This window comes from Bombina bombina, chromosome 1 (genome assembly GCF_027579735.1).
Source record: "Bombina bombina isolate aBomBom1 chromosome 1, aBomBom1.pri, whole genome shotgun sequence".
NCBI lineage: Eukaryota > Metazoa > Chordata > Amphibia > Anura > Bombinatoridae > Bombina > Bombina bombina.
The window spans coordinates 1,530,377,269-1,530,403,007 of record NC_069499.1 but is presented as its reverse complement, the minus strand read 5'-3'; the positions used below and the strand labels follow the sequence as shown (position 1 = coordinate 1,530,403,007).

Here is a 25,739-nt window from a genome sequence, read left to right as displayed (position 1 = left end):
TGAAGGGCCCCTAACCCAGTCTGATGGGGCCAGGGAGGTTTTGTCTGAGGGAGAAATTACTGATTCAGGGAACATTTCTCAACAGGCTGAACCTGATGTGATTGCATTTAAATTTAAGTTGGAACATCTCCGCATTCTGCTTAAGGAGGTATTATCCACTCTGGATGATTGTGACAAGTTGGTCATCCCAGAGAAGCTATGTAAAATGGACAAGTTCCTAGAGGTGCCGGGGCTCCCAGAAGCTTTTCCTATACCCAAGCGGGTGGCGGACATTGTTAATAAAGAATGGGAAAGGCCCGGTATTCCTTTCGTCCCTCCCCCCATATTTAAAAAATTGTTTCCTTTGGTCGACCCCAGAAAGGACTTATGGCAGACAGTCCCCAAGGTCGAGGGAGCGGTTTCCACTTTAAACAAACGCACCACTATACCCATAGAGGATAGTTGTGCTTTCAAAGATCCTATGGATAAAAAATTAGAAGGTTTGCTTAAAAAGATGTTTGTTCAGCAGGGTTACCTTCTACAACCAATTGCATGCATTGTCCCTGTCGCTACAGCCGCATGTTTCTGGTTCGATGAGCTGATAAAGGCGGTCGATAGTGATTCTCCTCCTTATGAGGAGATTATGGACAGAATCAATGCTCTCAAATTGGCTAATTCTTTCACCCTAGAAGCAGGCCAAGAAACCTGCCACTGCTACCAAGACTGCATGAAATGTTGGCCCCCGATCCGGGACCGGATCTGGTGGGGGGCAGACTCTCTCTCTTCGCTCAGGCTTGGGCAAGAGATGTTCTGGATCCTTGGGCGCTAGAAATAGTCTCCCAAGGTTATCTTCTGGAATTCAAGGGACTTCCCCCAAGGGGGAGGTTCCACAGGTCTCAGTTGTCTTCAGACCACATAAAAAGACAGGCATTCTTACATTGTGTAGAAGACCTGTTAAAAATGGGAGTGATTCATCCTGTTCCATTAAGAGAACAAGGGATGGGGTTCTACTCCAATCTGTTCATAGTTCCCAAAAAAGAGGGAACGTTCAGACCAATCTTAGATCTCAAGATCTTAAACAAGTTTCTCAAGGTTCCATCGTTCAAGATGGAAACCATTCGAACTATTATTCCTTCCATCCAGGAAGGTCAATTCATGACCACGGTGGATTTAAAGGATGCGTATCTACATATTCCTATCCACAAGGAACATCATCGGTTCCTAAGGTTCGCATTCCTGGACAAGCATTACCAGTTCGTGGCGCTTCCTTTCGGATTAGCCACTGCTCCAAGGATTTTCACAAAGGTACTAGGGTCCCTTCTAGCTGTGCTAAGACCAAGGGGCATTGCTGTAGTACCTTACTTGGACGACATTCTGATTCAAGCGTCGTCCCTTCCTCAAGCAAAGGCTCACACGGACATCGTCCTGGCCTTTCTCAGATCTCACGGATGGAAAGTGAACGTGGAAAAGAGTTCTCTATCTCCGTCAACAAGGGTTCCCTTCTTGGGAACAATAATAGACTCCTTAGAAATGAGGATATTTCTGACAGAGGCCAGAAAATCAAAGCTTCTAGACTCTTGTCGGATACTTCATTCCGTTCCTCTTCCTTCCATAGCTCAGTGCATGGAAGTGATCGGGTTGATGGTAGCGGCTATGGACATAGTTCCTTTTGCGCGCATTCATCTAAGACCATTACAACTGTGCATGCTCAGTCAGTGGAATGGGGATTATACAGACTTGTCTCCGAAGATACAAGTAAATCAGAGGACCAGAGACTCACTCCGTTGGTGGCTGTCCCTGGACAACCTGTCACAAGGGATGACATTCCGCAGACCAGAGTGGGTCATTGTCACGACCGACGCCAGTCTGATGGGCTGGGGCGCGGTCTGGGGATCCCTGAAAGCTCAGGGTCTTTGGTCTCGGGAAGAATCTCTTCTACCGATAAATATTCTGGAACTGAGAGCGATATTCAATGCTCTCAAGGCTTGGCCTCAGCTAGCGAGGGCCAAGTTCATACGGTTTCAATCAGACAACATGACAACTGTTGCGTACATCAACCATCAGGGGGGAACAAGGAGTTCCCTAGCGATGGAAGAAGTGACCAAAATCATTCTATGGGCGGAGTCTCACTCCTGCCACCTGTCCGCTATCCACATCCCAGGAGTGGAAAATTGGGAAGCGGATTTTCTGAGTCGTCAGACATTGCATCCGGGGGAGTGGGAACTCCATCCGGAAATCTTTGCCCAAGTCACTCAGCTGTGGGGCATTCCAGACATGGATCTGATGGCCTCTCGTCAGAACTTCAAAGTTCCTTGCTACGGGTCCAGATCCAGGGATCCCAAGGCGGCTCTAGTGGATGCACTAGTAGCACCTTGGACCTTCAAACTAGCTTATGTGTTCCCGCCGTTCCCTCTCATCCCCAGGCTGGTAGCCAGGATCAATCAGGAGAGGGCGTCGGTGATCTTGATAGCTCCTGCGTGGCCACGCAGGACTTGGTATGCAGATCTGGTGAATATGTCATCGGCTCCACCTTGGAAGCTACCTTTGAGACGAGACCTTCTTGTTCAGGGTCCGTTCGAACATCCGAACCTGGTTTCACTCCAGCTGACTGCTTGGAGATTGAACGCTTGATCTTATCGAAGCGAGGGTTCTCAGATTCTGTTATCGATACTCTTGTTCAGGCCAGTAAGCCTGTAACTAGAAAGATTTACCACAAAATTTGGAAAAAATATATCTGTTGGTGTGAATCTAAAGGATTCCCTTGGGACAAGGTTAAGATTCCTAAGATTCTATCCTTCCTTCAAGAAGGATTGGAAAAAGGATTATCTGCAAGTTCCCTGAAGGGACAGATTTCTGCCTTGTCTGTGTTACTTCACAAAAAGCTGGCAGCTGTGCCAGATGTTCAAGCCTTTGTTCAGGCTCTGGTTAGAATTAAGCCTGTTTACAAACCTTTGACTCCTCCTTGGAGTCTCAATTTAGTTCTTTCAGTTCTTCAGGGGGTTCCGTTTGAACCCTTACATTCCGTTGATATTAAGTTATTATCTTGGAAAGTTTTGTTTTTGGTTGCAATCTCTTCTGCTAGAAGAGTTTCAGAATTATCTGCTCTGCAGTGTTCTCCTCCTTATCTGGTGTTCCATGCAGATAAGGTGGTTTTACGTACTAAACCTGGTTTTCTTCCAAAAGTTGTTTCTAACAAAAACATTAACCAGGAGATTATCGTACCTTCTCTGTGTCCGAAACCAGTTTCAAAGAAGGAACGTTTGTTGCACAATTTGGATGTTGTTCGCGCTCTAAAATTCTATTTAGATGCTACAAAGGATTTTAGACAAACATCTTCCTTGTTTGTTGTTTATTCTGGTAAAAGGAGAGGTCAAAAAGCAACTTCTACCTCTCTCTCTTTTTGGATTAAAAGCATCATCAGATTGGCTTACGAGACTGCCGGACGGCAGCCTCCCGAAAGAATCACAGCTCATTCCACTAGGGCTGTGGCTTCCACATGGGCCTTCAAGAACGAGGCTTCTGTTGATCAGATATGTAGGGCAGCGACTTGGTCTTCACTGCACACTTTTACCAAATTTTACAAGTTTGATACTTTTGCTTCTTCTGAGGCTATTTTTGGGAGAAAGGTTTTGCAAGCCGTGGTGCCTTCCATTTAGGTGACCTGATTTGCTCCCTCCCTTCATCCGTGTCCTAAAGCTTTGGTATTGGTTCCCACAAGTAAGGATGACGCCGTGGACCGGACACACCTATGTTGGAGAAAACAGAATTTATGTTTACCTGATAAATTACTTTCTCCAACGGTGTGTCCGGTCCACGGCCCGCCCTGGTTTTTTTAATCAGGTCTGATAATTTATTTTCTTTAACTACAGTCACCACGGTACCATATGGTTTCTCCTATGCAAATATTCCTCCTTAACGTCGGTCGAATGACTGGGGTAGGCGGAGCCTAGGAGGGATCATGTGACCAGCTTTGCTGGGCTCTTTGCCATTTCCTGTTGGGGAGGAGAATATCCCACAAGTAAGGATGACGCCGTGGACCGGACACACCGTTGGAGAAAGTAATTTATCAGGTAAACATAAATTCTGTTTTCCAGTGTCTGGATTGTATTCCACAAAGTGTGGGTCGGCTTGTTGTAAAGCTCTGCAGAGAGACCCTGGTGCTGCTGGACGTCATCAGCTCCGACAACAGCATTATGCCCTCTAAGTTTCCATGCAGATGGAGTAGGTTGTGGTTCTTTCTCTGCTTCTTCCATCTGTGTCAAAGTACTCCGGAGCTGCGTTGCGCTGCGCCTGTGAGTCCCCACCTCAGCTGTAGAGAGCTGTAAGGGATTGAGCTGCATCGCCATCTTGGATTCAGGGATCCATGTTCCTGCATTACGTATGTCCCCGGTCTCTTGAGACACCATTCCTTCCCAATGCAATGCATCTGGGACATTAGTACAAGGATTTTCCTCGGTCTTACATGCTGGCATGAGATCCGGTTGCGCGCCTACAGCCCTTCTCAATTCATCAATGAGATCTTGTTGTTGGGTGTCCAAGGAGAACAGCAAGCCACGTAGCTTAGTTGAAAGCAGTTTCTCCATACTATAGCTGAGGGCGCCTCTAAACTTGCAGGGAATGTGCCTCTATCAGTAACGTAGGCGAGTAGTTGTTCTGTATAATGGCGGCTAACTCTGCACAGTTGTCAGCTCAGGCCAAAAGATCTCTATGCCGCTGTAGCGTCTAATACTTTTTTGACAATGACCAATAAAATTTGTACTGCTCTTCCAAGTGCGATTATTAGAGTTTAAGAGTCCTTAGTTTGCTTAAAATATTAGTATATTTAATCTTATGTCAGGAGCTATAGAGAAAAACGTCTGGCTTCTTCGGCTGCTAGCTCCGCCCCATGGCGTAAATATCTTTATTGGTGTGAATCCAAGAGTTACTCATGGAGTAAGGTTAGGATTCCTAGGATATTGTCCTTACTCCAAGAGGGTTTGGACAAAGGCTTATCAGCTAGTTCTTTAAAAGGACAGATCTCTGCTCTGTCTATTCTTTTGCACAAGCGTCTGGCAGAAGTTCCAGACGTCCAGGCATTTTGTCAGGCTTTGGTTAGGATTAAGCCTGTGTTTAAAACTGTTGCTCCCCCGTGGAGCTTACACTTGGTTCTTAAAGTTCTTCAGGGAGTTCCGTTTGAACCCCTTCATTCCATTGATATTAAACTTTTATCTTGGAAAGTTCTGTTTTTGATGGCTATTTCCTCTGCTCGAAGAGTCTCTGAGTTATCTGCCTTACATTGTGATTCTCCTTATCTGATTTTTCATTCAGACAAGGTAGTTCTGCGTACCAAACCTGGGTTTTTACCTAAGGTGGTTTCTAACAGGAATATCAATCAAGAGATTGTTGTTCCATCATTGTGTCCTAATCCTCCTTCAAAGAAGGAACGTCTTTTGCATAATCTGGACGTAGTCCGTGCCTTGAAGTTTTACTTACAGGCTACTAAAGATTTTCGTCAAACATCTGCCCTGTTTGTCGTTTACTCTGGACAGAGGAGAGGTCAAAAAGCTTCGGCAACCTCTCTCTCCTTTTGGCTTCGGAGCATAATACGCTTAGCCTATGAGACTGCTGGACAGCAGCCCCCTGAAAGGATTACAGCTCATTCTACTAGAGCTGTGGCTTCCACCTGGGCCTTTAAAAATGAGGCCTCTGTTGAACAGATTTGCAAGGCTGCGACTTGGTCTTCGCTTCACACCTTTTCAAAATTTTACGAATTTGACACTTTTGCTTCTTCGGAGGCTGTTTTTGGGAGAAAGGTTCTACAGGCAGTGGTTCCTTCCATTTAAGTTCCTGCCTTGTCCCTCCCATCATCCGTGTACTTTAGCTTTGGTATTGGTATCCCACAAGTAATGGATGATCCGTGGACTGGATACACTTAACCAGAGAAAGCCTAATTTATGCTTACCTGATAAATTTATTTCTCTTGTAGTGTATCCAGTCCACTGCCCGCCCTGTCCTTTTAAGGCAGGTCTAAATTTTAATTAAACTACAGTCACCACTGCACCCTATAGTTTCTCCTTTCTCGTCTTGTTTCGGTCGAATAACTGGATATGGCAGTTAGGGGAGGAGCTATATAGCAGCTCTGCTGTGGGTGATCCTCTTGCAACTTCCTGTTGGGAAGGAGAATATCCCACAAGTAATGGATGATCCGTGGACTGGATACACTACAAGAGAAATAAATTTATCAGGTAAGCATAAATTATGTTTTTCTACCACAAGACAAGAAGAACAGACCTAAAGGATGTCAATTTTCGTTCCTTTCGTAACTTAAGTAAAGTCTTCCTCTACCTCTTCCAAGCAGGAACAGTCAACGTCTTGTTGAAAGCTCAATCAGTCTTGCAACAAGGGAAAGCAATCAAAGAAACCCGCAGCTGACAAGTCAGCATGAAGGGTCTGCCCCCGGTCCGGGATCGGATCAAATGAGGGGCAGATTTTATCTGTTTTATCAGGCATGGATGCGAGATTTTCCGGACCCTTGGGCTGTGGACATAGTGTCTCAGGGTTACAAAATAGAATTCAAGACTTTCCCTCCCAGGGGCAGATTCCACCTCTCAAGTTTATCTGCAGACAAGATAAAAAGAGAGGCATTCTTGAACTGTGTTCAGGACCTTTCCTCCCTGGGAGTGATAGTTCCAGTACGAGAACAAGGCCTAGGATTCTATTCAAATCTGTTTGTGGTTCACAAAAAAGATGGAACTTTTTGTTCTATTCTAGACCCAAAGTGTTTCAACAAGTTTCTCACGGTACCCTTCAAAATGGAAACCATTCGTTTCGTTCTTCCTTGGTCCAAGAGGGTCAGTTCATGATGACCATAGTTCATGTTCCCATCCACAGGGATTATCACAAGTTCCTGAGATTCGCCTTTCTAGACAAACACTTTTTAGTTTCTGGCTCTTCTGTTTGGCCTTGCCACAGCTCCCAAAATTTTCTCAAAGGTTCTGGGGACCCTCTTGGCAGGGATCAGGTCTCGGGGGAATTGCAGTAGCGCCATACCTGGACCACATATTGGTTCAGGTGCCATTTGTTCAACAAGCAGAGTCATACAGAGATCTTGTTGTCTTTTCTACGTTCCCACGGATGGAAAGTGAATCTGGAAAAGAGTTCCCTTGTTCCAGCTACAAGGTTAGTTTTCTTAGGGATCATAAAAGATTCCTTATCTATAAAAAAAATTCTGACGGAGGTCAGAAAATCAAAGAATCTTTCATCTTGCCTCTCTCTGTAGTCTACTGTTCATTCATCAGTGGCTCAGTGTATGGAGGTAATTGGTCTGATAGTCACTTCCATGGACATCATTCCCTTTGCTCGATTCCATTTGAGAGCTTTGCAGTTATGCATGCGCAGACAATGGAACGGAGACCATTCGGATCTGTCTCTGAGGATAGATCTAGATCAATCGACAGAAGAGACTCTCCCATGGTGGCTTTTTCAGGAGCATCTGTCTCAGGGCACATGCTTCCGGAGACCTTCCTGGGTGATAGTGACCATGGGCGCCAGCCTGCTGGCTGGAATGCAGTCTGGGAATTGTTAAAGGCGCAGGGTCTATGGACTTGGGAGGAGTTGACTCTCCCCATAAACATCTTGGAGTTGAGATTTACAATGCTCTGATGACTTGGCCTCAGTTGTCTTTAGCCCGGTTTATCAGGTTACAGTTGGACAACATCACCTCAGTGGCTTACATCAACCACCAGGGAGGGACTCAGAGTTCCTTAGCCATACAATAGGGGGATTGGATTGTTCAGTGGCTGGAAGTTCACAATTGCTGTCTATCTGCCATCTGCGAAGCGGATTTCTTGAGCAGACAGACATTTCATTCCGGGGAGTGGGCTCTCCATACGGAGGTGTTCTCCAGGTTAACCCTTTAAATGGGGGGTGCCGGAGTTGGATCTTATGGTGTCTCGGCAAAGCGGCAAGTTTTCAAGGTACGGTTCAAGGTCAAGAGATCCGCAGGCCGTCCTGATAGATGCTCTGGCGGTTCCTTGGGATTTCAGTCTAGCATATCTGTTTCCTCCGTTTGCTCTCCTTCCATGAGTCATTGCTCGTATAAAACAGGAGAGAGCATCAGTTTTTCTAATAGCTTCTGCATGGCCTCGCAGGATCTGGTATGCAGACCTAGTGAAGGTGTCATCTCTTCTACCTTTGGAGTTTTCCTCTGAGGTAGGACCTTCTAAATCAGGGTCCATTCCTTCATCCAAATCTCGTTTCTCTGAAGCTGACTGCTTGGAGATTGAACGCTTAGTTCTGTCTAAGCGTGGTTTTGCTGAGTCGGTCATTGAGACCATGATTCAGGCTCACAAGCCTGTTACTAGAAAGATTTACCATAAGGTATGGCGTAAATACCTTTATCGGTGTGAATCTAAAGGCTAGTCTTGCAGTAGGGTCAGAATTCCTAGGATTTTGTCCTTTTTTTCAGGAAGGTCTGGAGAAGGGATTTTCAGTCATTTCTCTGAAGGGTCAGATTTCTGCATTATCTATTTTGTTACACAAGCATATGAAAAGACCCTTTACACAAACAGGAGCAAGCTGGAGAAGGTAGCTGACAGTATTCACATAAAACTTTGGGGCTTGGTTAGGAGTCTGAAAATCAGAGCAATGTTATTTAAAAATAAGCAAAACTATACATTTATTTTAAAAAAAACCTTTATGGGCTATATAAATAGATCATCTACAAAACATTTATGCAAAGAAAAAATGAGTGTATAATGTCCCTTTAACCTTGTTCTTAAAGTTCTGCAGCAGACTCTGTTTGAGCCATTGCATTTCAGAGATTAAGTTGTTATCTTGGAAGGTTTTGTTTCTTATTGCTATCTCTTCTGCTTGGAGAGTCTCGGAACTCTTGTCTTTGCAATGTGATTCGCCTTACCTTATCTTTCATGCTGATAAGGTGGTTCTTCGTACTAAGTTGGGTTTGCTTCCTAAAGTGGTTTCGGATAGAAATATTAATCAGGAAATGTTGTTCCTTCTCTATGTCCTAATCCTTCTTCTCATAAGGAACGTTTGTTGCACAACTTGGATGTTGTGTGTGCTCTAAAATTCTTCCTACAGGCGACTAAGGATTTTCGCCAGTCCTCTGCCCTGTTTGTTTGTTTCTCTGGAAAGTGTAAAGGTCAGAAAGCTCCTGCTAATTCTCTTTCTCTCTGGTTGAGAAGTATAATTTGTTTTGCTAATGAAACTGCTGGTTAGCAGCCTCCTGAGAGAATTACAGCTCATTCCACGAGGGCTGTCTCCTCTTCTTGGGCTTTAAAAAATTGAAGCTTCTGTGTAACAGATTTGCAAAGCTGCATCTTGATCCTCTCTGCATACTTTTTCCAAATTTGATATTTTTGCCTTGGCTGAGGCCTATTTTGGGAGAAAGGTTCTTCAAGCGGTGGTGCCTTCTGTTTAGGTCTACCTGTCTTGTTCTCCCTCTCTAGTCATCTGTGTCCTCTAGCTTGGGTATTTGTCCCCACTAGTAATTGATGACGTCATGGACTCCATATCTTAGGAAAGAAAACAAAATGTATGCTTACCTGATAAATTTCTTTCTTTCCGATATGGAGAGTCCACAACCCCTCCTTTAAATTTAAGACTGTTATTTTTTTTACTAAACCTCAGGCACGTCTACAACTTTTGTGTTATTCCTTTTTCCATTTCCCTTCGGTCGAATTACTGTGGATTATGGGTAGAGGAGTGACACTTAACAGCTTTGCTGTGGTGCTCTTTGCCTCCTCCTGCTTGCCAGGAGTGATATTCCCACTAGTAATTGATGACATTGTGGATTCTCCATATCCGGCAATAAATTTATCAGTTAAGCTTAAATTTTGTTTTCATGCACCTCCCTCTAATTGTGGGCGCCCTCATGATGGAACTTAGGTTACACTGCAGGTATCTGAAGGAGAGTTACTGCACATGTGCAAACACATCAGCATGGGAGTGCAATAAAAGGTTAATTTCAACATGACATCATCGACGACTAACATGAGGAGCGGAATAGCCTCAATAATATGCTTATACATTTTTTAGTGTCTAATGTCTCTTTAGCATTTTCCCTAATTTACATATCAGTATTATTGTACTAACCTAAATGGATGTTAAACTCAAATACATGCTACAGGTAACTGGGTAATGCTGAAGGTACTGAGTGTTTTTCAGGCTACCAATGCTATATAGACCAATATCTGGTATTATAATTCCCACTATCCTCTGCTGCAAAACTCTGCTACTGAGCATGTCTCAATATATTTTAAACCTTTATATCTTGGCATCTATTTTTTTCACAAAACACAAAAGCACATACTAGACAATAGAATCGATCTGCATACCATATGTTATACAGATTGGTGCACAGGTTTGACCAATTGCTTTCAAAGTACCTTTTTCAACACTTAAAGGAACACTAAATTCAAAAGTAAACTTTGAGGGTTCAGATAGAGCACATAGTTTTAAACAAATTTCTAATTCACTTTTGTTATCCAAATGGGCACAACCTTTTTATTTAGGTATATGCATTTTGTTATTGGCTGATGGTGTTCACCTGATGCAGGGGTAAGGAAAATGGAACTAATTTGTCAGAAAAAAAAAATCTACTGCTTATTTCAAATTAAAACAGATTGCTTTTTAATTTTCCTTTTAGTATGCATATATTGATTATGCAATGATGCTGTATTTAATGGTTCTTAAATAACTCCAGAAATACTTGGTTTACTTCAACTAGCAAAACTACCAGATTTGATGAAATTTAACCTCATTTGGGGTTGTGCTGCAAGAACATTAAAGGGGCAGTTTTCATTTAACTGCATGTAATAGACACTACTATAAAGAATAATATGCACAGATACTGATATAAGAATCCAGTATAAAATCTTTTAAAAACTTACTTAGGAGCTCCCAATTTAACACTGTTAATGAGATAAGCCTGGGACACCCACTGAAAGGGGCTGATAGCAGGACCCCCACCCCCCTGCATATAAAAAGACCCATTATACAAAATAGAAGCAGTCTGAAGTCTGGATACATCAGTAAACATCTAAAACTGTGGGGCTTGGTTAGGAGTCTGAAAATCGGCACATTGCTATTTGAAAATAAGGAAAACTAATACATGTTTACAAAAACACACCAGATGGGCTATATAAATGGATCATCTACAAAACATTTATGCAAAGAAAAATCTATTGTAGAATTTGTCCCTTTAAAGGGAAAGTAAACACCAAAGATGATGTTTAAAAAGATAGATGATCCCTTTATTTACCATTCCCCAGTTTTGCATAACCAACACTGTTAAAGAAATAAACTTTTTACCTCTGCAATTACCTTGTATCTAAGCTTCTGCTGACCGCCTCCTTATCTCAGATATTTTGACAGACTGGCATTTCAGGCAATTATTACTGACTCTTAAATAACTCCACTGGCATGAACACAATGTAATCTATATGTTTCACATGAACGAACGCCCTCTAGTCGTGAAAAACTATTAAATTCATTCAGATAAGAGCCGGCCTTCAAGGGCTTAGAAATTAGGATATGAGCCTACCTAGATTTAGCTTTTAACTAAGAATACCAAGAGAACAAAGAAAATTTGATGATAAAAGTAAATTAGAAAGTTGTTTAAAATAACATGCACTAAGTTTATATTGGACTATCCCTTTGATAAAATTTTAGATGTTGTGTACTATCTTCTTATAGCTCTATTACATTGCTTGTTTTAATTTAGTGCTTTCTTTTTATTTCAGTTAGTCGTCTGGAGGAGAGGGAGGCAGAACTGAAGAAAGAGTATAATTCACTTCATCAAAGGCATTCAGAGGTAAGGTTTGTACTTCAATTGAACAGTATTTGAGACCAGGTGAATGATTTTGGACGATGCTATCAATCACTTTAAAAGCCTGATTTTTCAAATGGTTATTACTTTTGATATGTGCAATCCCATCACTGGAAAAATTGAATTATATTTATTTGTTTTTTAAATCATCACTTTTTTTGTTTTGTTTGTAATTGCCTACAGACAATTTTTGTGTATTTAAAAACAAATACTAAATTAATAATATTTATTTAGACTATATTAAGTGTCAGATGAAATTCTTCAGGAAAGCAGCACTTTTGTTAAAGGGACACTAAACACTTTAAGATTTTAATTTAAAATGTTTAATTATGCAAAACAACTTTGCAATACAGTTTTCCCTCTGAACAAACAGCCAATTAGGGTCATCTGTGATGAGTTCACACTATGCTTTTTTGTAATCTTGTGGGATTTCAGCAAAATTTCACAACATTTCACACTACCTTAAACTTCAGAGGGCAATAAATTGACTTTGCCTACACATGCCAGATGTATGCTAACTTGCAAGTTATGAGACAAGTGTCCTGATTGGATGTTTAAAGGGAATGTCAAGTTTGACAAATGTGTGCCCGGTTTTTAAAAATCCTATTTTAAAACAGGGGTACTTTCATTCATCAAACTTTACATTTCACTTGTTTTGTTAAAATACTTACCTTTTATTCTTGAAAGCCGCTCCAGCGCTTCCTCCGCCTGTCGCAAACCTATTCATATGTCAGCAAAAACGAATCCGGCTTCCTCCAATCTTGGCTTCCGCCCCAAAGCAAACATTGCCTGAGTCCAAGCCGTGATTGGAGGAAGCCGGATTAGTCATTTTTGACATATGAAGAAACCTGCGGGGGATGTGCTGGAGCGGCTTTCAAGAATAAAAGTTAAGTATTTTAACAAAGCGAGTGAAATGTAAAGTTTGATGAATGAAAGTTACCCTGTTTTTTAAAAGGATTTTTAAAAACTGTTAGAACTTGACATTCATTTTAAATTATCTTTAGGGTGTGGCTTCTGAGGAGATTTTGAGATACAATATCTTCCTTTTTTTAGATAGAGATGTTCATGTTACATTTTCTATTATACAGATATACGCTGCAACACTCATGTAATTCACCATTGGCTGTCCCTTTATTTAAGAATTTTCCATTTCTGAGGATTATAAGTGCACATGGCAATTTCTAATTATATCCTCAAAACAAGGCAATGGGTGAATAAATTTTGGCCAGTCAAAAACAATTCCAGCAAGCACTTTTTTCACACTCGCCATGTTATATTATTTCAATACAACAGAAAATATTATAATTGTTTGCTGTTCCTTTAAGGTGAGTTATGGCCGTGCCAAATCTTCTTGTTTTTTTTTTTAAACGCATTGGGCTTAGATGGTTGTTTTTTTAGTTATATATTTAATTATAAGAAGAAATAAGGTATTTCATAGGCAAAAATAAAAATATATATTAATGCTGCAAGTTCTCATTCAATCATTGAAAATCTGTGAATTTTGAGCTTGTTCCTTACCCTTTGCAATGTTTAAAAAAAAATAATGAATATATAGATTTTCCTAATAACATCACATGACACCGTAAATGTAATAATTCCTTACATACTTTAACATAATCGGTAGCATCACACATTACATGACATTTTTTCTTTTATAAAGGTGAGTAGCCATGAGCCATTACTCCTGGGAATTATACTCCTGGCCACTAAGAGGAGGCAAGGATTCCCAAAACTCTTAAGAGCCCTTATAAACTCTCCCACCTCACTCTTCAGGATAGTACTTTTTTAGGTCCCTATGTTTAGGGAGTTAGTCTTTTCCTATGATGGCTTTTCAGCAAATGGGTTTTACTTTGTATGCCAGCAATTAGTATTGTTGCATCCTCTATTGCTGCATTCTCTATTCTTTGAGCAATTTTTTGTTGATTCTGCTGGTATTGAGTTTTGGAATCGGTTAAGACTTTAAAGATTGCTAATGCTTTCTTTTGTGATGAAGTTGTTTACATTATTAAGATGAATGCCAAATTATGACAGCAGCCCTGACCAGGAGGGAGCGCTATTCCATTGAGGTCCATTGGTTAGCCCAGCCGCCTAGCTACCAGAAGGTTGAAAGTTTTCATCCAGCTAAGACTGGTGATTTCTTATAAGATGGGTCTTATAAGGGTCTAGGTTGTCCCTTTTTTTTTGTTGAATAATTTTATTTGGGCCTTGTCTAGATGCTCAGCTTTCTCAGAAAATCCTTTTGTATTTCTGAGCAAAATTATTCCTGTTTTTTTTGTTTGTGGATTATTCATCAGGGCATTCTTCTAGGGCATTTTTTGTTTGTCCAAATTAGACTGTGGTCTTAACAAATGCAAACGCCATCTTTTGTTCTGTTTCCAAGAGTGATAGCCAGGGTCGAGCAGGAAATTCTGATTGCTCAAGATTGGCCTTGCAGGACTTGGTTTGTGGATCTGTTCAGTTGTTCTCTGTAGCCTTTTTCTCTGTTCCACAACTTTTTCTAAATGGCCATTTTATATCATTAAGTTCTTGAATATCTCAGCTAATTGAAATTTTAGATAGAGGCTTTTTTGCTGATTATGTTAAGGCCTAGATTTGGGCCTGTAATCCTGTGACAAGGAAGGTTGCCATAAGTTTTGGAAGACCTTTTATTTCTTGGTGTGTGTAGCATGGTTTTAGCTGGCACTCTGAGAATTCCTTGAATTCTTCAGTTTCTTCAGGATGGTTTAGATAAAGGGTTATCCGCCAGTTGTTTTGAAAGGCCAGTTTTCGGTTCTTTTCACTTTTTGTTTTACTGGAAATTTGTTATGCTTCCTGATGTTCAGAGTTTTGTTCCAGCTTTAGTCAGGATCAAGCATGTGGTAAAACCATTTTTTTCTCTTTTGGTTCTAAAAATCTTGCAGGTTCCTATTTTGTGGACTTATGAATTTTTGGATTCTTATTTTTTGTCTTGAAAGGCTTTGTTTTTTTTAATGCAATTTTTGCTTTTAGAAGAATTTCTGTATTGTCTGCTCTTTTCTGTGGGCTTCCTTATCTGGATTAGGAGGTTTCGAGAGTTAGATTTTTGGCCTTAATAGATTTTTTTTTAGGCAATTTATCCTCATCAGTTTGTTGTTCATTCTTTTTGTCCTAATCCAAAAGATTCCAAGGAGAAGCTTCTTGGTATTTTGGATGTTGTTAGGACTTTTGATATTCTGTTCTCAAGCTGCTTAGGATTTTTAGTCAATCCTCTAGTTTGTTTCTTCATTTTTCTGGTTCTTGAAGAAGTTAGAAGATAACAGCTGTTTTGTTGACTTCCTGACTGAAGTTTTTTGTTTTATTAAGCTTTCTTAGAGGTGGCTCAGCCTCCTCCTTAATAATTTTGCTGCTTATTCTAATATGTCAGTTGCTTTTTCCTGGGATTTTTTAGAATGAGGTTTCTGTTGGTCAAATTTACAAGGCAGCTACTTGAGTCTGTGCCAGTGTTGCATAGCAGGTAGATTTTCTTCTTTACAAGCTGAAGGCTGTATTTCTTTTACAAGATATACCGAGTCCACGGGTTTCATCCTTGTGGGATATAATCCTCCTGCTAACAGGAAGTGGCAAAGAGCACCACAGCAGAGCTGCTATATAGTTCCTCCCTTAACTCCTCCCCCCAGTCATTCTCTTTGCCTATGCTAGTAATAGGAAGGGTAAAGTGATAGTGGTGATAAAATGATAGTTTTAATTTCTTCAATCAAGAGTTTATTTTTAAATGGTACCGGTGAGTACTATTTCTCTCAGGCAGCATATGGAAGAAGATTTCTGCCTTGATATTGATGATCTTAGCAGTTGTAACTAAGATCCATGTTGGTTCCCACGGTGTGCTGAGGAATGCTAGAGAAATCTTCAGTGTGAGGAACGTTTTTCATGCTACAAGCAGCATTGAGGTATGTTCAGTCATTTATTTCTGAGGAGACTGTGATATATCAGAACTGGCTGACATAGTTCCCATAGAGGGAAGGGGTAAGCAGTAATTCTGTTAAAAGAAAAAGAGGATATTACTGTGATCCTGTGTATTATAATGCATTATGACATGGTGAGACACTGGGGCAGCCTAACGATTTTATTATCAAGCTAAAAAAAGGGGTTTGACTGGTGTTTTTTTTCCTTTATGAGGGTCCACATGGCTAGTACTTCACTTCATTAAGTTTTTTCTACCACACATGGCTATTTTGAGACCGCTTTACATGCGATTGCTGGGCTCAGCTTACATAGTAGTGGATGGGTGGTGCCTATTTTCGCACCTCAGTTGCGCAGTTTCCTCACAAACAGGCAGCAATTTTCAGCTCCGGTTGGGCCCAAACTCTTCACTGGTGTACCGGAGTGGTTTAGAGTTTTTCCTAAGGTCCCTGGGGGCAGATAGGTGCCACATCAGAGCTGTGGCGCGGTGCTAGGGATTCTAAACGTTCATAAGGGTTTTTTTATTAAAAACGTTGTTCATTTTCTTCAATAACTTGAATTGTTAATTGTCCTTACTTGGGGTGCAACATCCGACTGCACTATAGGGCAGAATTCACTAAAAATTGTACATGGTGTGCTTTTTATTTTCTTAAAGGCGCAGTACCGTTTTTTGTCAAATTGTTTTATATCAATAAATAAAGTGTTTAAAGACTTTGTGGTGATTACATAGCCTGTTCAACATGTCTGACATTGAGGAAAGTCAATGCTCTATGTGTTCAGAAGCCATTGTGGAACCCCCTCTTACATTGTGTCCTCCTTGTTCTGAAAGGGCCTTACACTGTAAAGAACATATTTTAGGTAATGGAAGTGTGTCTCAGGATGATTCTCAGTCTGAAGAGAATCAGGATATGTGATCTAATTCTCCCCAAGTGTCTCAACCTTTAACGCCCACACAAGCGACGCCAAGTACTTCTAGTGCGTCTAATTCTTTTACTTTGCAATATATGGCTGCAGTTATGTCTACTACCCTTTAGAGGTATTATCTAAACTGCCAGTCTTGCAGGGTAAACGCAGTAGGCCAGGTATTAATGTAAATACCGAACCCTCTGAGGCCTTAGTGGCTATTTCTGCACCCTCACAGTGGTCTGATTTTGGAGTCAGGGATTTTATGTCTGAGGGAGAACTTTCAGACTACGGCTAACGCCGAAACACGTAAGCCTGTTTAGGTGATATACCTACTCTATCTTTACCAGCTTGTTCCTGTAATTAATAATATTTTTAATCTATTTGAATAAATATTTTGTTTTAACATTACGGACTGTCCGAACTTCCTGCTTCCTTGATATTAACACCAGCTAAGGACTGTCCGTTGCTATGCTGTACTGATTATATTGGCGTCCTGTAAAGTTTCTTACTTGCAGTATTGTGTGGAATTGTGGACGGATATCCAATCCTGCCGCAGATACGGTGACACACCTTCATCCCACGTAACCGCAATTGGACAACGGTATGCTGATTCGTCATCACTGACGTCACCTCCTTCTTCGTCCCTGCAAACAGAGGGTAATCGCGCATTCTGTCGAGTGGTGTTTGAACCTGCCAATGGCCACGCTGTGGAAGGGTTGGAGCGGTCACGCGTTTGTGGAGCTGTGACAGTCTCTTAAGCCGGCGGTTCCACCTGAAGTAACCACACCGACTAAGGGTATTGGGGGCCAGCCTTGGTCTTGAAGTGAGGTGAGGAATCCGTATTATATTATTTTGAACTTTGTATACCATCATTGTACGCACCGGGACTACTGCCATACACGTTACATAGTTTTTTACTTACAGTGACGCCTAGCATTGACTTGTATTGTTTTTGAAGATTGACCTACACTATCAATAGATAGGTCGGATAGGTATGCCCCATACTTCTTTTTCTTTATTGGAGAACTTTCAGAACCAGAAAATGTTTTACCTCCGATAGATTGGGACGTCATGTCCTTTAAATTTAAACTGGAACACCTCCGCCTGTTGCTCAAGGAGGTTTTGACGACTCTGGATGATTGTGACCCTATTACAATTCCCCCAGAAAAATTGTGTAAAATGGACAAATATCTAGGGGTACTTCTTACACTGATGTTTTTTACTAAGACAATTTCGGAAATTGTTAAGAGGGAATGGGATAGACAGGTATACCGTTTTCTCCCCCTCCTAATTTCAAGAAAATGTTTCCTATGTCTAACACCATGAGGGCCTCCTGGCAATTGTTCCCTAAGGTGGAGGGAGCTATATCTACTTTAGCTAAACGTACAACTATACCCATTGAGGACAGTTGTGCTTTTAAAGACCCTATGGATAAAAAATTAGAGGGTCTTCTAAAGAAACTATTTGTTCATCAGGGTTTTCTCTTACAGCCTATAGTCTGCATGGTTCCAGTAACTACTGCAGCTGCCGTTTGGTTTGACGCCCTGGAAGAGTCTCTGAAGGTTGAGACACCTTTAGAGGACATTTTAGACAGAATTAAGGCTCTTAAATTAGCCAATTCTTTTATGACTGATGCTGCTTTTCAAATTGCAAATTAGCAGCGAAAAACGCAGGCTTTGCCATTGTAGCGTGCAGCTTTTATCTTTTCCCTTCAAAGATAAGACCCTATTCGGGCCTGAGCTGAAAGAAATATTCTCTGACATTACTGGAGGTAAGGGTCACACCCTACCTCAAGACAAGTCCCTCAAGATGAGGAGTAAATAAAATAATTTTCGTTCCTTCGAAATTTTGAAGGAGTATCCTCTGCTTCCTCTTCCTCCACTAAGCAGGAAGGGAACTTTGCTCAATCCAAGTCGGTTTGCAGACCTAACCAGGCCTGGAATAAGGGTAAACAAGCCAAAAAGCCCACTGCTGCTACCAAGGCAGCATGAAGGGGCAGCCCCCGATCCGGGACCGGATCTAGTAGAAGACAGATTCTCTTTCTTTGCTGAGGCTTGGGCAAGGGATGTACAGGATCCCTGGGCATTGGAAATTGTGACCCAGGGGTACCAGTTGGAATTCAAGGATTTCCTCCCAAGTGGGAGATTTCATCTTTCACGGTTGTCTGTAGACCAGACAAAAAGAGAAGCGTTCTTACGCTGTGTAAAAGACCTCTACACCATGGGTGTAATTTGCCCAGTTCCAGATTTGGAACAGGGGCAGGGGTTCTATTCAAATCTATTTGTGGTTCCCAAAAAAGAGGGAACTTTCAGACCAATTTTAGATCTCAAATGTCTAAACAAGTTTCTCAGACTCCCATCGTTCAAGATGGAGACCATTCGTACAATTTTGCCAATGATCCAGGAGGGTCAATACATGACCACGGTGGACCTGAAGGATGCGTACCTTTCACTTTCCTATCCACTAGGATCATCATCAATTCCTGCGATTTGCATTTCAGGACAAACATCAGTTTGTGGCCCTTCCCTTCGGGTTGGCCACGGCTCCCAGGATCTTCACAAAGGTTCTAGGGTCTCTTCTAGCGATTCTCAGGCCGCGAGGCATAGCGGTGGCGCCCTATCTGGACGATATCTTGATCCAGACGTCAACTTATCATCTGTCCAAATCTCACACGGACATCGTGTTGTCATTTCTAAGAACTCACGGTTGAAAGTGAATGTAGAAAAGAGTTCACTAGTTCCACAGACAAGAGTTCCATTCCTGGGAACTCTGATAGACTCGGTAAACATGAAAATATTTCTAACAGAGGTCAGAAAATCAAAGATTCTAAATTCTTGCCGGGTTCTGCAGTCCATTCATCGGCCATAAGTGGCTCAGTGTATGGAAGTCATCGGACTAATGGTAGCAGCAGTGGATATCATCCCGTTTGCTCACTTTCATCTCAGACCACTACAACTGTGCATGCTCAGTTAGTGGAATAGGAATTATGCGAATTTATCTCCTCAGATAAATCTTTACCAAGAGACCCAGAGACTCTCTTCGGTGGTGGTTGTCACAGGACCATCTGTCCCAAGGGATGTGGTTCCGCAGGCCATCTTGGGTAATAGTAACAACGGACACCAGCCTCCTGGGCTGGGGTGCAGTCTGGAATTCCCTGAAGGCTCAGGGTGTGTGGACTCAGGTGGAGTCTCAATTGCCAATCAATATTCTGGAACTGAGAGCGATATTCAACGCGCTGCTGGCGTGGCCTCAGTTGGCTTCGGCCAAATTAATAAGATTCCAGTTGGACATTATCACGACGGTGGCATATATCAATCATCAGGGGGAACTTAGAGTTCTCTAGCGATGATAGAAGTATCAAAGATAATCCGATGGGCGGAGGCTCACTCTTGCCATCTGTCTGCGATCTATATCCCAGGAGTAGAGAACTGGGAAGCGGATTTTCTAAGTCGTCAGACTTTTCATCCGGGGGATTGGGAACTCCATTCGGAGGTGTTTGCAACCTTGATTCATCAATGGGGCACACCGGAATTGGATATGATGGCATCTCGACAGAATGCCAAACTTCCACGTTACAGATCCAGGTCAAGGGATCCCCAGGCTGTACTGATAGATGCTCTAGCAGTACCTTGGTCGTTCAACCTGGCTTATGTGTTTCCACCTTTTTTTCTCTCCTTCCTCGTGTGATTGCCAGAATCAAACAGGAGAGGGCTTCAGTAATTCTAATAACGTCTGCGTGGCCACGCAGGACCTGGTATGCAGATCTAGTGGACATGTCGTCTCTGCCAACGTGGAGACTGCCATTGAGAAAGGACCTTCTTATTCAAGGTCCGTTCCAACATCCAAATCTAACTTCTCTGCAGCTGACTGCTTGGAGATTGAACGCTTGATTTTATCTAAGCGGGGTTTCTCTGAGCCGGTCATGGATACCCTGATTCAGGCTCGCAAGCCGGTCACTGGAAAAATTTACCATAAGATATGGAGTAAATATCTTTATTGGGTGAATCCAAGGGTTACTCATGGAGTAAGATTAGGATTCCTATGATTTTGTCTTTTCTCCATGAAGGATTGGAGAAGGGATTATCAGCTAGTTCCTTGAAGGGACAAATTTTTGCTTGGTCAATTTTGCTTCACAAGTGTCTGGAAGATGTCCCAGATGTTCAGGCATTTTGTCAGGCTTTAATCAGAATCCAGCCTGTGCTAAACCGATTGCTCCGACATGGAGCTTGAATTTAGTTCTTAATGTTTTTTAAGGTATTCCGTTTGAACCCATGCATTCCATAGATATTAAGCTGTTATCTTGGAAAGTTTTGTTTTTAGTAGCTATCTCTTCTGCCTGAAGAGTTTCTGAGCTTTCTGCATTGCAATGTGATTCCCCTTATCCTATATTCCATCCTGATAAGGTGTTTTTGCGTACTAAACCTGGATTTTTTCCTAAGGTTGTTTCAAATAAGAATATTAATCAGGAAATTGTGGTTCCTTCCTTGTGTCCTAATCCTTCCTCTAAGAAGGAACGTCTGTTACATAACTTGGACGTGGTTCGTTTTTTTAATTTTTTCATTTACAAGCGACCAAGGATTTCCGTCAAACATCTTCTCGGTTTGTTGTATATTCCGGGAAATGTAGGGGTCAAAAAGCTACGGCTACCTCTCCCTGTTTTTGGCTGAAAAGCATCATCCGCCTGGCATATGAGACTGCTGGACAGCAGCCTCCTGAAAAGATTACGGGTCATTCCACTAGAGCTGTGGTTTCCACATGGGCTTTTAAAAACAATGCTTCTGTTACACAGATTTGTAAGGTTGCGACTTGGTCCTCCCTTCATACTTTTTCCAAATTTTCCAAATTTGATACTTTTGCTTCTTCTGAGGCTATTTTTGGGAGAATGGTGCTTCAAGCAGTGGTGCCTTCCGTTTAGGTTCCTGTCTTGTCCCTCCCTTTCATCCGTGTCCTAAAGCTTTGGTATTGGTATCCCACAAGTAAAGGATGAAACCCGTGGATTCGGTATATCTTGTAAAAGAAAAGGAAATTTATGCTTACCTGATAAATTAATTTCTTTTACGATATACCGAGTCCACGGCCCACCCTGTCATTTTGGGACAGGATTTATTTTTTATAAACTTCAGTCACCTCTGCACCTTGTTTGTTTTTTCCCTTTTCTCTTCCTATACCTTCGGTCGAATGACTGGGGGAGGAGTTAAGGGAGGAACTATATAGCAGCTCTGCTGTGGTGCTCTTTGCCACTTCCTGTTAGCAGGAGGATTATATCCCACAAGTAAAGGATGAAACCCGTGGACTCGGTATATCGTAAAAGAAATTAATTTATCAGGTAAGCATAAATTTCATTTTTTAAGCACAGTTATGGGTACTGGTTCTTCTTTAAATATCATTTCCTTTTTGATGTTTTTGCTTTTCTTATGTGGCTTTTGGTAGGAATGTCTTTCAAGCAATAGTTTCTGAACATTTAAAGAGGGACTTGTTTTTTAAGATTTGTATACTTAAAGTATTTTGTCCCGTCCTCATTACTCGTGGGCTCCACAATTTATGCTTATCTGATAAATGCATGTCTTTCGTGGTGGTTAGATCCACGAGACCCACCCATTTTTTAAATTTATATACAGAGTGGGCCAAAAGGTAAACAGTTCTGATCGGGTTCATGGTATTTTTATTTTATTTTATTTTATTTTATTTTATTTGATATTATTATTTATTTTCACCTTTACCTGACTTAACACCTATGGAATTCTTTATTTGGGGCGTAGTGAAGGAGAAAATTTTTGAGAGAGAGCCTCACACAGTTGAGGAATTGAAAGAGATCATCTCGCAGAATTTATTAACCACAAACACACAATGGATCCTGCAAAGAAACACTCCAAGAAGTGTGCAAACTGGAAGGGGTTACTGCAGAACCCCAGAATAGCAAAACAAAATCGGAAAACAGTTCCACTTCTTGAACTTTTCAAGCCTTTATTCCATGGCTAAAACAGGAGCAGGCACAAGTAAAAAGGGGACTACGTTTCGGGTTACATACCCTTAGGACATTACTAAGGGTATGTAACCTGAAATATAGTCCCCCTTTCCTTCTTAATATAAGGAGAGTCCACAGCTTCATTCCTTACTGTTGGGAAATACTGAACCTGGCCACCAGGAGGCGACAGACACCCCAGCCAAAGGCTTAAACACCTCTCCCACTTCCCCCATCCCCCCAGTCATTCTTTCCTTTTGTCACAATATAACCTCGGTGGCTTACATCAACCCTCATAGTGGAACGAGAAGCTCCCTAAAAATGAGGGAACTATCTTGGATTCTGGAGTGTTCGGAGGCCCACAGCTGTTCGCTGTCGGCGATCCACATTCCAGGTGTGTATAACTGGGAAGCGGATTTTCTCAGCAGACAATCCTTTCATCCGGAGATAGGTCTCATGGTGTCTCGTCTCAATTCCAAGCTACCCAGATATGGGTCGAGGTCCAGGGATCCTCAGGTGGAGCTAATAGATGCATTAGCAGTGCCTTGGAGGTTCAATCTAATTTCCCTTTTCCCTCCGTTACCACTCCTTCCTCGTGTAGTGGCCCGCACCAAGCAGGAGCAGGCATCAGTGATACTGATTGCTCCATCGTGACCGTGAAGGACGTGGTTCACGGATCTGGTGAGGATGTCATCTTCTCCATGGAAATTACCTTGTCGCAGGGATCTACTGAAACAAGGTCCTTTTGTTAATCAAAATCTAGATTCTAGGCTGACTGCGTCGAGATTGAACGCTTATTCCTAGCCAAGAGAGGTTTTTCTGAGAGAGTTTTTGATACTCTCATTCAAGCTCGTAAGCTGGTTACTCGTCACATATATCATAAGGTGTGGAGAACCTATTTATTCTGGTTTGAAGAGCGTGGATTCCCCTGGCATAAAGTTTAAGGTTGCCAGGATCCTATCGTTTCTCCAGGATGGACTGGAGAAGGGTCTTTTTGACATTTCCCTGAGGGGACAGATTTCGGCCCTGTCTGTTTTACTGCACAAGAGCCTTTGGAGCTTTCAGATGTACAGTCTTTTGTTAAGGCTCTGATTAGGATCAGGCCCGGTGTTTAGATCTAAGGCTCCTCCCTGGAGTCTGAATCTTGTTCTTAAGGTTTTGCAGCAGGCTTCGTTTGAGCCTATGCATGAAATTGACATTAAGTTGTTATCCTGGAAGGTTCTTTTTCTATTGGCTATTGCTTCTGCGCGCAGATTATCTGAGATTGCCGTCTTGCAATGCGAGCCTCCTTATGTGGTGTTTCATTCTTATAAGGCTGTCCTACGTACTAAGTTAGGGTTTCTCCCTAAGTTCGTGTCAGACCGCAACATCAATCAAGAGATTGTGGTTCCTTCCTTGTGTCCTAATCCTCCTCCTTTGAAGGAACGTTTGCATCATAATTTGGACTTGGTTCGAGCCTTGAAGTTCTATCTTCAGGCTACTAAGGTTTTTAGACAAACTCCTTCCTTGTTTGTTGCCTATTCTGGGAAGCGTAAGGGGCAGAAGGTCTCTGTGACTTCCTTGTCTTTTTGGTTAAGTAGTGTTATCCGCTTAGCTTATGAGACAGCGGGACATAAGCAGTGGCTTCCTCTTGGGCTTTTAATCTGGATCAGATTTGTAAGGCGGCTACCTGGTCATCCTTACTCTTTTTCTAAATTTTACAAGTTTGATGTTTTTGCTTCAGCTGAAGCAGCCTTCGGGAGAGAGGTTTTGCAGGCTGTGGTGCCCTCAGATTAGGGTCCGCCTCTCTTTTTGTCCCTCCCGTTATCATTCAGTGTCCTCTAGAGCTTGGGTATAAGTTTCCCAACAGTAAGGAATGAAGCTGTGGACTCTCTTTATATTAAATAGGAAAACATAAATTATGCTTACCAGATAAATTAATTTCCTTCTGTATAAGGAGAGTCCACGGCCCCCGCCCGTGTTCTCCGATGGGCGGCCCCCTAAATTATATTTTTCTTCTGGCACCTTTTATACCCTGATATTTCTCCTAATGTTCATTGTTCCCTCGGCAGAATTACTGGGAGATGGGGGAAGTAGGAGAGGTATTTAAGCCTTTGGCTGAGGTGTCTTTGCCTCCTCCTGGTGGCCAGGTTCAGTATCTCCTAACAGTAAGGAATGAAGCTGTGGGCTCTCCTTATACAGAAGGAAATTAAATGATCTGGTAAGCATAATTTTATGTTTTTTTCTTGTCTCTGCTCCTGTTTTAGCCATAAAAAAAGTGATGCAGCTGTTTTCTGACTTCCTGCAGCATTTATCGACATTGGTGCTACCCTGAATTTGTGTGTCACTGTGTGTCAAAGTGTCGGGGACAGGTTCCAGGAATGTTGCAACATTGATGAAGGACATTTCGAGCACCTAAGAGACTAAACATGACCAGATCACTACTGTATATACCTACTTTTGGCCCACCCTGTATAAAATGTTTAGTTATGCATAATTAAAAACAAACCTGTGGAATATATTTTAATCATTTATTATGCCCCCTTTTCTTGCAAGTTAGCTCAGAAAATTGAGCAATTACTTATTCTCAGAACATGAAATGCACCCTGCTGACTTGTCAATTATAACTCTGCTACATATCTGTCCCTAATTGGCTTTATTAGATAACAATGCACTTTATACTAACTTTATGACAGTGGCTAGCCTTGTTGTCTGTGAACTAAAGCCCTGACTGGCTCCTCCAAATAAGGCAAATGGTGAATGAAGTTTGGCAGTTAAGAAAAAAAAAAAAAGCAATAAAAAGAATGTTAATTTGTTCTAAAAATGTTTACACTTGGCTGGCATGTTGTTCTATGGCACCACAGCCGAAATGTCTCGTAATTTCAAGGTGTTTACTGTTGCTTGAGTAAGCAGCAAAGTCCGACCGCTGCTTCTTAAAGGGAAATATAACGAAAAAGTTTCCAATTTGCTTTGTTCACATATTATTTATTGAAGAGATATCTAGATAAGGTAGCTGCAAATGTCTCGAACACTGCATGGCAGGAAAAAGTGCTTGCCATCTATTACTTTTGCTAAAGTATAACATTATTGCAAAACGGCTTCAATATAGTGCCGTAGTAACGTGCACGCTCCTGAGCTTACCTTTCTGTTTTTTTAACAAAGGATACC

At 41.7% G+C, this 25,739-nt stretch overlaps 1 protein-coding gene across 4 annotated transcripts in view; it reads left to right on the top strand.

The window, feature by feature from the left end:
* SPAG9 (sperm associated antigen 9) overlaps positions 1-25,739 on the top strand; it is an 828,940-nt gene that overhangs the window by 126,683 nt on the left and 676,518 nt on the right. For all 4 annotated transcript variants that reach the window (XM_053708414.1, XM_053708433.1, XM_053708441.1 and 1 more), the window contains exon 3: positions 11,721-11,791. In XM_053708414.1, the coding sequence (XP_053564389.1) occupies positions 11,721-11,791 (71 nt within the window). The remainder of the gene's footprint in view (positions 1-11,720; positions 11,792-25,739) is intronic.